This window comes from Octopus sinensis, linkage group LG2, assembly GCF_006345805.1.
Source record: "Octopus sinensis linkage group LG2, ASM634580v1, whole genome shotgun sequence".
Lineage (NCBI taxonomy): Eukaryota > Metazoa > Mollusca > Cephalopoda > Octopoda > Octopodidae > Octopus > Octopus sinensis.
Window position 1 is genome coordinate 197697038 of NC_042998.1, and position 15000 is coordinate 197712037.

Consider the following 15000-nt stretch of genomic DNA (forward strand, 5'->3'; position numbering starts at 1 on the left):
AAGTAGATAAAAAATGTTTATATATATACCGTGAATTCTCGAGTCCGCCATTGAGTATAATACGTAAGGAAGTTTTAGGGGGCTGTACCTCTAAAAAACCTAAACCTTGTGTATAATACGCACCCCTTCTCTAACTTGAGTCAAGGAGGTCTATATAACGTCCTTGGTTTGTAAAAATGTATATTGTAACGTCCTTTATTATTATTGTATATGTAACGTAATGCAAACGTGTAGCTTTTTTGTGCATTTTGTTTACAGAAAATAAAGAAATAACAGTAATAACGTTTAATAAATGTTGCTAACTGCAAGTTATGGATGGTTTAAGGTATTTTCGCGCCCAATATCACAAAATTCGTCTAAATAAGCATTGCCGGATAGCAAATAGAGACTCGGACGTTGCTTAGAAAATAATTTTCATTTTTAACCTCGTATATAGTACGCACTAGGGATTTTGACCTTAAAGTTTGGAAAAGAATGCGGATAATACTCGAGGATTTACGATACCTATTATTTTAAGGAAATTCATTTCTCCAAAATACTAGATATTGAACTGGTATTTCCTTGGAGGAATCTATCCCATCATGAGATTAAAACAATCTCTAATTAAGTTTATAAACACACACACAAACACACACACACACACACACACACAACACACACACACACACACACACACATATATATATATATATGTATATACATACACATATACACACACACATATGTATGCTGGCGTGCCTCAAAAGTCATTAGATAAGTTTCCCAGCGCCCTAAATTTTCGACCAAAGGTGGTGAATTGTTTTTCTTCCTTTCACTCTTATTTATATATTTAGATATATATATATGTATGTTTATATATAGGGGAGATGGGTAAGTTGCATACACACATATATACACATATATGAGCAAGTGCAAACGTGTGGGAGTGAATGTGCATACCTGTTTATGCATGTATGTGTATGTGTAAGTATATATGTCTATGCACGGATGTATGTTTAAGTGCGAATCTATGTATACTTACGGGTATATATGTGTATCTATTTAATCAATATATATATTATATATATAATAATAATATATATAATATATATATACATACATATATATACATACATACTCATATATGTATATATATGTGAGTATGTATGTATGTATATATATATATATATACCTTTTTTGATATGCTGGCCATTGATAAAATGTTTTTCCCGAAAAAAATTTTATCCTACATTAGTTATATATATATATATATATATAATATAAAGTAAACAAAATGTGAAGAAATATTGATCAACAAGAATTGATTAACATCAAATATTACTTGCGATACAAGCAAAATGGTGTCATTTAAATGTATTAATCGTTTTATCTTCTTGAGGCTCTTCTTCTTTTTCTTTTCTATGTATGTATTTTTCTTCCCTCTGAAGTTCAACGTTCTAGATCTAAGTATTACCAAATATGATGAATATTACTTTTAGACTCTTCAGAGACATTACCATATAACATTGGAAGCGGTAACAGCTGTTAGATGGTATAGAGTCTATTTGTATTGTATTAAGAAGTAATACTTGATGTTAGTCGATTGTTGTTTATCAATATTTCTCCATTTTCTGTTTACTTTAAATTTGATTCATGATAAACTCTTGCTTATCTTTGTCATTACCTGTAACCTATTTAGCATAATATGCTTGCTTAGGTATCTCCAGGGTTAACACAGCTTATTACACCGGGTGTATAACGGGTATTTTTATCCCTTAGTCGGTATTCCAGCCTCTAACTCAACTAACATTATATATATATATATATATATAAAGGAAATGAAGAAAATGCTGACAAAATAATTTAAGTAAGGGAGTGTGTATTTAATTAGGTGAAAGTTCTTTTTACCGGTTGCGCATTTGTTATGCTTATCAAAGATATTTTTAAAGAGAGATAGAGTTCCTTTCTGATTATATATCACAACTCGTGTTCCACATCTCCTTTTTAAATATATATATATATATATATATATATAGATATATATATTATAATATATGGTGTGGGTGTGTGTGTATATATATATATATATATATATATATATATATACGTACATGCTCAATATATATATATTCATTTATAAATGAATATTTCATTTTATTTACTAATAAATTTACATTTCACTTTCCTCTATCATCTCTACCTACTTTATTTATCGTTCTAACTTTATTTGCCCATAATAAATTCTAACATTCAGTCTGCTAAAATGAATTCATTAGCACATTTATAACATCCAAATTTATATCTATCACCTCTGATGATATTGTGCTCTTGTCACATAAATGTAAATTTAATGTTTATTGAGAATTAATAGAAACGGCCGTAAGTGAAGATGATCAATTTGCTATTAATAATAAACAGTTATTAACTTCCTAACCTCCATTTCCTCCGCTTCTTTGAAATAGATAAAAACATTTTTTTTATATATACCGTCAATCCTCAAGCCCGCCCTTCAGTATAATACGCAAGGAAGTTTTAGGGGGCTGTTCCTCTGAAAAACCTAAACCTTGTGTATAATACGCACGCCGTTTCTAACTTGAGTCAAGAAGGTCTATATAACGAACATTGGTTTGTAAAAATGTATACGGTAACGTCATTTATTATTATTGTATATATAACGTAATACAAACGTGTAGCTTTTTTGTGTATTTTGTAGAAAAGAAAGAAATAACAGTAATGACGTTTAATGAATGTTGCTAACTGCAAGTTATGGATGGTTTTAGGCATTTTCGCGCCCAATATCACGAAATGAGTCCGAATAAACATTGCCGGACAGCAAATAGAGACTCAGACATTGCTTAGTAAATAAGTTTCATTTTTAACTTCGTATATAGTACGCATTGGGGATTTTGACCTTTAAATGTTGGGAAAAATGTGTGTGTGTATATGTGTATATGTATATATATATATATACCTATATACATATATATTAAGTAAAGCATAGTTATTCGCCACGCACCCAAACTCTACGCATACACACACGAACACACACATACACACACACACTACAAACAAAACACACACGATACATATACATACACGCACACACACACATACTTCAAACTAGCAGTCCCTACTACTGACCTGGGGTAGAGTCAAAAAAGCCACTCCCACTCCTTCTTCCTTGACCTTAAACAATACTAAGCCCTATAACACGTAAAGATTAACAGCCACAACTACACACACATACACACACACACACGCGTGTTATCATTACACGCATACACACGCGTGTTATCATTACACACATACACACATACACACACACGCACACGCAGACCTTCGCGCACGCACATATCCACACTTACACACACATACATCCTCTTGCACTCTCCTGCCTTTGAAAGAACTTTTCTTCACCCATTTCCTTCCGGTCATTGAAAACGTGACCGCGTGTGTACCGTTGGCGATTTTTTTCCTCTGTCTTCCCTTCTCTGGATCTTTCCTTCTCCTATATTTCCGACGAAGAGCTCCGCTTCTTCTTTCCTTCTTTCCTGAGCGTCCAATAATACTATATTTGTTCCACGTCCTCGCGTGGAACACACACACACACACACACACACACACATATATATATATATATATATATATATATATATATATATATATATATAATATTATATATATATATATACTAGCATTAAAGATCCGTCGTTGCCGGGTCAGATGTGCTAGTGCATGTATATATGTGTATATATATGTGTACATATTACATGTACATCTATATATATACATCTACACATAAAATATATAATACAAAGTTATATCTTGATATCAAAATATATAACAGACTGGAATTGTTTGCCCATCTCTTGTAATTTTGATCAATTGTATCTTGTCCTCCCTCTTGTATAGAAGTGTGGTTACAATCCAGCCTACTTCTACTTGTGGGGGGGGGAGGCATTTTAAATTTTTTTCCGGGACGTCCTACGTCCCAGATATAAAGGTAAAAACAAAATATTTCCACTTTGCAAGTTCGAGTCGAGTACTCCCTTGCACGCTCCGTTGACTCGAACCTTGCTTCTATTGTGGCGAATTTACCTCCTCTGATTAGTCGCACCAAGACACTTTTCGAAGGTGTTCAAATCTTCTTTTTTCTCTACATTGTATACTTTATAGACAATAGTCTTTTTCTTTAATTTAATTTTTTATTATCCATCTGGACTATTCCATTTCTGCACGCTAATTTTATTTATAATTTATTTCCATTCATGTGAAACCACTTATTCAAGTTCAAGTCATTGATGCAATTTTATACCAATTGCTATTTTTACTTTTTTTTTATGTTACAATTATATTATACTTTAGTTTGATTTTAATTATTACTTACTGTATATAATTCAATTGTTATTATTATTTTTATTGTTAAGGTGAAAGTATCTGACATAAAATAGAGAAATGTCTTTGTTTCACTTTAAACACGTAATATAATAAGAGATACGGAAATAGTGGAGAAAATATGATATTGCTATGGGCTCGCTCTAGGCAAGAAGTTGAACATTTTGTTTTGCCCTTGAAACTACATGGACCCTAAGTAAGGCATGTGTAAAATTTGAATGAAATTGGTTGTGTAGTTCTCAAGTTTTAGGGAATCGTAGTGGAGAAGATATGATCTTGCTGTGGGCTCGCCCTAGGTAAAAAGTTAAAATTTCTTTTGCCGATGACACTCCCCGGACCATAAGTAAGGCATGTGTAAAATTTGAATGAAATTAGTTGTGTAGTTCTCAGGTTTTAGGGAAACACACAGACATACAGACAGGCAGACACACATTCTCAGTTTTATATATATAAAGATATATACTCTTTTACTCTTTTACTTGTTTCACTCATTTGACTGCGGCCATACTGGAGCACCACCTTTAGTCGAGCAAATCGATCCCGGGACTTATTCTTCGTAAGCCCAGTACTTATTCTATCGGTCTCTTTTGCCGAACCGCTAAGTGACGGGGACGTAAACACACCAGCATCGGTTGTCAAGCAATGCTAGGGGGACAAATACAGGCACACAAACACACACTTACATATATATATGTACATATATACGACAGGCTTCTTTCAGTTTCCGTCTACCAAATCCACTCACAAGGCTTTGGTCAGCCCGGGGCTATAGCAGAAGACACTTGCCCAAGATGCCACGCAGTGGGACTGAACCCGGAACCATGTGGTTGGTTAGCAAGCTACGTACCACACAGCCACTCCTGCGCATATATATATATATACATATGTATATATATATATATATATATACTATATATATATATTATATATATATATATATATATATATATATATATATATATATATATATAATATATATATATATATATGTATATACATATGCATACACACACGCGCACACACACAGTTTTCATGCTCGTTTTCCCATACTTGCATGAGTTGAACGAATATATATATTGAATCAAATTTTTACAACGGTATGCGTTCCAGCTGCGAACGATTTCACGTTCTTTTTTGAAGTCAGATATCTCATATTTCCACTCGACTTCGATTGTACAAAACTAGCGAGTCGTTTATTTTCAGGGAAAATGGTAAAGTCACTGTTTGTAGCTCATCGTGTTTCAGGGAAGCATAAATGTTAACAAAAAAACCCCAGGGACGCGTATAAGGACACACATACAAAGACACACATTTACACATACTCTTCTGCTTGTTTCTTTTACGCATGCGTACTAAAACACATGAAAAACATTTATACGAACATAGTAAAATACACCATACTAAAGCACACGATAATGCCAGCACAATTTTGTGATGAACTTGTAGCGCTGATTCGAAGCCCAACCACTAGGTATACGCCTCGACATCACGATCGAACCACAGCAGTTACACGTGATCAGTCTATTGAGCAACCAATCTGCGTCAAGCCATCACGTGATTCAATCTTCAAGAATCATGCTATATAAAGCTACTTTTGGCGGTGACAGAGTGTTTGAAGGCGGCTGAGCAGGATGTGCCTCCTCTCTAGTCAGATGGTCCACACTGAGTGTTGAGACCAGCCAACTCATTCGCAAATCTCACCTCTTGCCACTCAGAATGTTGAGACAGTTGCACTGTAGTGACGTCATTTTCCAGTGTGCGCACACGCAACGTCATTCTTCAGTGTGCGTGTGCGGGGCTGGAACATTCTGGAAAGGCCTAAGGAAGTTCCCTCATGCATATGCGCTAGAGACTGGGGAAGAAAATTCTATCGCGTTCCTTGTTAGCGTCGTTGACTTGAGACACGGCTATTGAAGAGAAAGGACGTGTTAAACGTGTGATCAGCCTATTCTCCTGTCCCAGACGCTTAGGATTTGACCTGTTCTGTTGCTGCTGAATTTGTTGTGAGGTTTATCTTACAAATGTTAAAATTCAGCCTTGCTATATCGAACCAAGTGGATACCAATATACTAACGTACTTCTTTGTAAACAAGAAAATAAAGAGTTATATATATATTTTAAGGTTGCGTTCTTGTTCCTGACTGGTAGTTTCTGGAAATTAAAGAAAGGAAATTGGTTGCACCCAAACAGTGTAAAGAATTAACCAGTTCCATTACAGCACGTTGATTCTTTATTCTCGTCAAATCCAGCCGGTTGAGATAAATGGCTGATAGTTGACATGAGTTTTCATCATTACGAATATAGCGCAATTATTTACCAGTTGTGACGGGCCAGCTACATATTGCTATATCAGTAAGCTTGTCGTAAACGTTAAATAACATGTCTCTCCCGGTGTATTATTATTAATGTTTGTATTTGTAAAGGACCAACACAGTTTAAATTCTATGATATAATAATAATGAAATTTTTGTATACAGTGCTCAGGTGCACCACAACTTGTCAAAAGTGCGTATAAAGAATATGCAGTAATGTACAAATGTCTGGGAAGTGAACAGTGTATGAGTCAGATACATGCTTGCGTGTGTATGGAAGGGAGAAAATCAGGTGTAGGGTTGGCGAATCTCAGGAAGCACGGAAGTTTTGAAGGATGCAGTGCTCCGACAACTAACAACTGATGCCGGCAGTTTGTTCCATGCTTCAGCAACTCTTAGCGTGAAAAAATGTTTCCGAAAGTCATGGGAGCTGTGCTGTTTTCTGACTTTGTAAACATGTCCACGGGTGTTAGACAGGTGGAGTTTGAAAAGGTGCTCAGAGTTATTGTTAGTAAGATGGTTAATAATCTTATGGGTGTCTGCCAAGTCAGCTGCCAGACGTCGGAGTTTCATTGTATCCATGCTCAGGGAAGTAAGGCGTTCAGAATATGGCAAATGCCTGATGGAGGGTATTTTATTATTCTGTGGGCAATAATAAAATCATCTGTTTATTGTTCGTGGGTATATTTTCAATTATTTCTTCACGTAGCTCGAGAAGTACATTAGCAACTCATCTAGTAATCACTTCAGACCAGCCACCACCACCACCACCACCACCAACAACAACAGCAGCAACAGCAAGTGGAGCCGCAATGGCCCATTGCTTAGGGCAGTGGACTCGCGGTCGGAGGATCGCGGTTTCGATTCCCAGACCGGGCGTTGTGTGTGTTTATTGAGCGAAAATACCTAAAGCTCCACGAGGCTCCGGCAGGGGGTAGTGGCGACCCCTGTTGTACTCTTTCGCTCCAACTTTCTCTCACTCTTTCTTCCTGTTTCTTGTTCCCGACTTCCTACGCAACCGCTGAGCCTGGACGCGCATTCATCCACCCGTCGATGCTCTCGGTGTCGGGGGTTCACCTGCTTTCTCTTCTGCGGGTCTTACAAATAGCGAAGGCCCACGTTTCGGACTTCTCCCACTAATGGGACGAAGACCGCTTCGCTCAACAAACACACAAACAAACAAGCAGCAACAGCAACAACAACAGTTATAGGAAGGGCAGATGAATAATGTACTAGGTAACTCTCTGAGATGAGAATTAACTTGCTATGGGCTACTCTGTGTCCTGGGGCCACTGAAGCAGGAAGCAGTAATTCCTTAACTATCAAACATCATTTCAATGACCCATAGAATGTTGTGCAATATTTTAAAGTCGTAAAGCAATGAATATGCAACTTCATCACCTGTATGCCAGGGAATGTTTGATACCTTAGTTAATTGCAAATCACATACAACTGTAAGGAAGTTGTAAGAAAAACAAAATTACTTACTCCAATTATTTTGGCTTTCAATGTGACCGATTTTGCTGTACAGAATACCACTGTTATTAGGGCTTACTTTAGTCATACTCCGCATTACTCTACTGCACTCAGTTTCGTTGTCACTATTAGCACTAGAAAAAAGAATTTGGTTCGATATATATATATATATATATATATATATATATATATATATATACACACACATATCTATAGTTAATCCAAACAAGAAAGCACAAAAAACACAACAACGTGAGGACGTGGAACAAATATAGTATTATTGGACTCTCAGGAAAGAAGGAGGGTTTAACGTTTCGAGCGGAGCTCTTCGTCGGAAACATAGGAGAAGGAAAGACCCAGAGAAGGGAAGACAGAGGGAAAAAAATCGCCAACGGTACACACGAGGTCACATTATATATATATATATAGGAGAGGAAAAATTATAATAAGGTAGAATGCTAAATTGAAAGTAAATTTTAATAAGAATGGGTGTATGGAAAATTAAAAAAGAAAAAATAATAAATCGAACCGGTTTTCATTGCAAAGCAAATTTTCAAGATTTGGAAGGGGAAAAGAAATTTTTTGAAATTGAGGAAGGGGAAAAAAGAAATTTACAATGTTTTTTTTTTAAAATAATAAATATATACAAAAATTAATAAATAAGTATTAATAAATTGTAGGGTCATTATGCTTTTAGAGTTCAATAATAGTCTTTGGAAAAATTTCTTGGGGGGATTAAGATCCATGTGATTATAAGTGGTGCTTAGTTTAAAGAGTTTGGTAAAAGAGTGTCAAAACGTTTGGAATTTTATGTATATAATATATATAATTATATATATATAAGTTCATTAAAATTTAAATTCAGATGAATATGCTACTTAAGTTAAAGGCACCAGAATTTAGTATGGTATTATCCATATATTTCAAAATGGGGTGATTATAATCAAAATAAGCAACAAGGATATCCAGAGGTAATGCAGTACGATCGTTTCATGCGACTCCATTCAATTGAACAATGCAAACATTACATCAATTTAAAATGTAGAGCAATCTTCAGCTGCATAAAAATATAGAATTTAGTTAAATTCGAAGGATTCATTTGTATAGTTTTCTTTTTATCCAAACCCCAAAGAGTAACTCAGTTACTACTATGAGGTTGTTGATAAAACATGTTCTTTGTCTATCAACTTATCCTCTTTGGTATTTGGATAAAAAGAAAACTATACAAAGGAATCCTTCGAATTTAACTAAATTCTATATTTTTATTCAGCTGAAGATTGCTCTACATTTTAAATTGATGTAATGTTTGCATTGTTCAATTAAATGGAGTCGCATGAAACGATCGTACTGCATTACGATATATATATATATATATATATATATATAATATAAATATATATGGGCAACAGACACGAACACACATACACACAAGTACGTACGGACACCTATTGCATGTTTTGTGCACGCATACATGTTCATAAACAGAAATGAATGGAAAAATGTTGTTAAATTTGTAGATTAACACTCGCACGATTTTCACTAAAGTATATATATACAATGATTATAAAATATAGTGTCTTTCAAAAACAAAAAAAAACAAAAAAAAACATTGTACATTTCATTTTTATGAACGTCATAACTTACTCTCTCTCTCTCTCTCCTTCTCTCACTTTGTCTTTCCCGTGAAACTCTCTGCCTCCTTCTTCCACTTTTCTTTATCTTGTTTTTTTTTTGTTAGATGCCATCAAAAAAGCCAAGGCTGATATTTTTCGTGGCTAAAAGCTATGTCTGAAAATAGATATTTACGCTATCCACGGGCGCCTCGGGGAAAAATAAGTTGACAAAACCCAGATAGGATGTTGACAAATGTCCTCCTAAAATTGGAGCGACATGCGTGCTAATTTGTGGACATGTATAAATTGCAATCACGTACACACACACACACACACGCACACACATCCTCCCTTTTATAGATATGATAAATATTTAGGGGTGAAAAAGTATTCGTACTCAACATAAATAACTGATAATTCTGATTTAATACTTCGTAGCATAACCAATATTCAGTTCCACTTCAACCAATCTCTTCTTGTAGTTCTTAATCAATGACTCGCATATTTCTTTAGGAATTTTTCCCATTCTTCTTGACAAATTTTCTTCAAATCTGCAATGCACGTTGGGGCTCTTGAATGAATTTTAATTTTCAAATAATGCCACAAATTTTCAATGGGGTTCAATTCAGGTAACTGGCTTGGCCATTTTAATAATTTTATATTGTGATCGACAATCCATTTTTTGGTAGACTTCCCCGTGTGCTTAGGATCGTTATCGTGATGTAAATAAAACCCACATTTCACAAAGCCGGAGTTTTTCTACAGAGTCCCATAAATCATTGTTCAAATCATTGGAACAAACGAGAAAGTTCTAGTAAAAAAAAACATTTTAACAGTATTTTGTGGCATAGAAAATCATAAATTTACGAATACTTTTTTCACCCCTAAATATTTATAATTGTATATAAATTCCTTAGTTACTATAATTTATTAGTTTCTTTTGCATATTCTTAGTTTATGCATGTGTATGCAAATATAGTATTGGTATATCCCATTTATGTTCATTAGAAATTTATGTTCATTAGAATTTTGACATGTACGAATATTTATTTTCCGCCACTGTATATATCCCCTACCCAGTTCAGGATCACAACACATAAATACACTGCAATATGATTTCTTTTCCTCAACAGGCTCTGCCCTATTTAACATTGTCCCGAAACAGATGAAAGAGGAAAAGGATTCCATTACCTTTAAACGGAATCTGGACAAATTTCGTCGAGGAATACCAGATAAGCCACCTATACTTAGATACAACTCACTCAACGAGAACTCCCGACTCGAATGGACCATGATACCACAAAACTTAACTTAAAAAGGGTTTAGAAAATCCTATCAGTGGTGCTATTAAGTTGGACATGGCCTGGACCAATCTTTGGTCGAAACACACACACACACACACACACACACACACACACACATATATGTATGTATTTATGTATGTATGTGTGTATGTATTTATGTATGTATGTATGTATGTATATGTGTGTTCGTGCGTGCGTGCGTGCGTGCGTGTGTGTGTGTATCCCAGTTTGTATGATTGTGTATAGAAGAATATATTAATCAATGAAATTCCAACTTAGTCTGATTTTCACGTCTTATTATTTGCAATTTTTATAATCTTGCAATTTTGCAATATTGAAATAAACTAGTACTTTCTTGTGTTATGCAATCGTCAGGTTTATATAGTGACAGTCGAGTTCCACAATTGACAACTGCAGTGAAATGGTTGGTTTAACCTTTAAATGCCCTCTGATGGTTTCCAGCAGGCTGAATCTTACGACTTATACTTTGATCAGTCAGCATGTGGCTTAGATGTCATGATTTGGTGGGCATATCAAGGGTTCTTTACTTCGACCGCACCTGAAGGAATAATTGTTTGGCCATATTTTGGAATGTTGTAAACAACATTCTTGTTTTCATTGAATTCTATTGCTACTCCGGAAATTTTTTATATTTCAGTCGAATCAATGTTCATTTGGTCAATCCTACTAACATCTTCCTGTCTCTTTTATTATTGTTGTTGTTAGTGGTGGCAGTGGTAGCACTAGAAATAATAGTAATACTTATTATTATTGTGAAGGGGCATGGCTCAGTGGTTAGAGCGTCGAGCTTACGATTTCGAGGTTGTGAGCTCGAATCCCGGACCGGGCTGCGTGTTGTGTTCTTGAGCAAGACACTTTATTTCACGTTGCTCCAGTTCACTCAGCCGTAGAAATGAGTTGCGACGTCACTGGTGCCAAGTTATATCGGCCCCTTTGCCTTTCCCTTGGATAACACTGGTGGCGTGGAGAGGGGAGGCTGATATGCATGGGTGACTGCTGGTCTTCCATAAACAACCTTGTCCGGACATGTGCCTGGGCGGGTTACTTTCTAGGCGCAATCCTATGGTCAGTCATGACCGAAGAGGGGTCTCAGCAACTTATTATTATTATTATTACCATCATCATTACAATTATCATCGTTACTATAATAGTCCATTTAGAACGGATCTGAATTTATCAATAAAATTCTTTTCTCTGATATTTCTCTCAATTTCACCTGAGTTGTATAGTTTGTAGAATGGGAATATCAGAAACCTTTTCTGACTACATGTTGCCAGATGATTGCTTAAAGGTTTCTAACGGACATCAGGTTCTCTAATTTGCTGTCGGTGCACACGTGAACGTTTCGATAATTCATTCTCAGTCTGACAAACGTATATCCCTTCACAATTCGGGCATTTGATGGAGTTAATTAAATTTCTGCTTTTGCAGTTCATATTTGCATTTGTAGATTTTCTTCCGATTTTCGCATTCAAATATTGATCAGTATGTATGAACTGACACGTAGCATATCGATTATCATTTAGATACAATGAATGATTGGTCATTGTTAGGAGTGGCTGGGTGGTATATATTTTGCTTACTGCTTACGCAAGCACTTTTGTTAGCTGAAGCGAACAAGAGAAGACTTGAAGCTGTTTAACTCCGCCTTTGAAGGAAAAGATCGCCGTCAAGGTAAGCGGTCTTGTTTTTTCTGAGCTGGGTAGAATTATTGTGTCTTTTTTTTTACAGAATATTCTACCCAGCTCTGGTGCATTTTTGTTTAATCTTGGGCGGTGAATTTGTTGCTTGTTTAGCTCTCAAATTTAAAATCTTGAATTACTGTACTGAAGAGGAGAATGATAGAGTGGAAATATGATTTTACATTTTTCACATCTTTTTAACTCCGAAACGCGTATACAGTTAATCAAAGCCGGGTGGATTCGTTATTTTTTTCTCTTTACCTGCATGAGTAGTTGACTATTGCTATCTGGGTGATTTATTTTTTATAGTAGTGAAATAGTTAGTTTTAACTGCTATTTCTAAATTTCGGTATGTGGTGAAGCAAATTTTTGCTGAACCCTAATTATAATTATACTCATAATTATAGAATTATATATATATATAGGCTTTGGAGTGGCTGTGTGGTAAGTAGCCTGCTTACCAACCACACGGTTCCTGGATCAGTCCCACTGCGTGGCACTTTGGGCAAGTGTCTTCTACTATAGCCTCGGGCAGACCAAAGCCTTGTGAGTGGATTTGGTAGACGGAAACTGAAAGAAGCCTGTCGTATATATGTATATGTATATATATATGTGTGTGTGTGTTTATGTGTCTGTGTTTGTTCCCCCAACATCACTTGACAACCGATGCTGCTATGTTTACGTCCCCGTTACTTAGCGGTTCAGCAAAAGAGACCGATAGAATAAGTACTAGGCTTACAAAAAATAAGACCTGGGGTCGATTTGCTCGACTAAAAGGCGGTGCTCCAGCATGGCCGTAGTCAAATGACCGAAACAAGTAAAAAAAAAAAAAATATATATATATATATGTGTGTGTGTATTTTGTGTGTGTAAGTATGTTTCAGTATGATTCTGTATATATATATGAGCATAAACATATAAGATATGGGTGAGAAAGTATGTGTGTATGTGTGAGAGTGGGGGAGAGAGGGGAATAAAGATCGATGGAGAAAGAACACAGTTTAGTGTGACAAACTGATAGATTTTCTGTACCTCACATTAACATTCTTACTCAACTCCTACTCCATTACAATTTTCCACCTCTCATCTTGATTTACTCCTGTTTTAATTACAAACGAATGTGGAACCGGTATTCTTTTGTTCTTGCATGATACTGGGCTGCGTTTGCATCTCTTTGCGAAATTTGGTTAAGACTCATTGAGAAATGGTAACGTTGTTTCACGGCATATTGATACTTATAGATACGGACAAATACTATTTGCCCTTCTTATCCAAAGTACTCTTTTACTCTTTGATCTGTTACTTGTTTCAGTCATTTGACTGTGGCCATACTGGAGCACCGCCTTTTAGTCGAGCAAATCGACCCCCAGGACGTATTCTTTGTAAGCCTAGTACTTATTCTATCGTTCTCTTTAGGCCGAATCGCTAAGTTACGGGGACGTAAACACAGCAGCAACGGTTGTCAAGCGATGTTAGGGGACAAACACAGACACACAAACATATACGCACACATACATATATATATATATAATATATAATATTATATATATATATATATATATATATATATATATATATATAATATATATATGTATATATATATATATATATATATTATATATATATATATATGTATGTATGTATATGTATGTATATATATATATATGCATGTATGTGTATGTATATATATATATATATGTATATATATATATATATATATATGTATATGTATATATATATATATATATATTATATATATATATATATATATATATATATATATAATATATATATATATATATATATATATATATATATATATACATATACACGACGGGCTTCTTTCAGTTTCCGTCTACCAAATCCACTCACAAGGCTTTGGTCGTCCCGAGGCTATAGTAGAAGATACTTGCCCAAGGTGCCACGCAGTGGGACTGAACCCGGAACCATGTGGTTGGTAAGCAAGCTACTTACCACACAGCCACTCCTAATCGCTACGATTTAGTGTAAGTAATTTTAGCGAATTAAGAATTCATCTTGTATGGCAATTATTACACTTTCCTTCGTCTTTACTCCCCAAATTCATGCTACCGGCCACTTCGAGATTTTCCTTATAAATACCTTGTAACATAAATATTTTCTTCTGTTTTTGTACTTGTTTAAATCTTATGTTTGACTGGAGTCAACGCAATGCAACTTCTGTACGGACGGCACTAAT

At 35.1% G+C, this 15000-nt stretch overlaps 2 protein-coding genes across 4 annotated transcripts in view; one reads left to right on the forward strand and one right to left on the reverse strand.

The window, feature by feature from the left end:
* LOC115224175 overlaps positions 1-15000 on the reverse strand; it is a 104244-nt gene that overhangs the window by 64982 nt on the left and 24262 nt on the right. The window contains exons 7-8 of one of the 2 annotated variants that reach the window (XM_036500673.1): positions 14185-14190; positions 8175-8290 (exon numbers count right to left, since the gene is read on the reverse strand). In XM_036500673.1, coding sequence (XP_036356566.1) covers positions 8175-8290; positions 14185-14190 — 122 coding nt within the window. Of the gene's footprint in view, positions 1-8174; positions 8297-14184; positions 14191-15000 lie in introns of both variants that reach the window. The other variant, XM_029794946.2, reaches the window with a different exon arrangement.
* LOC115224191 (chitotriosidase-1) overlaps positions 1-15000 on the forward strand; it is a 192298-nt gene that overhangs the window by 47931 nt on the left and 129367 nt on the right. The window contains exon 1 of one of the 2 annotated variants that reach the window (XM_029794968.2): positions 12712-12774. The exons of the other annotated variant lie outside the window; for it this stretch is intronic. The gene's annotated coding sequence lies outside the window, so the exon portion shown is untranslated. Of the gene's footprint in view, positions 1-12711; positions 12775-15000 lie in introns of those variants that run through there. 2 annotated transcript variants of the gene reach the window in all.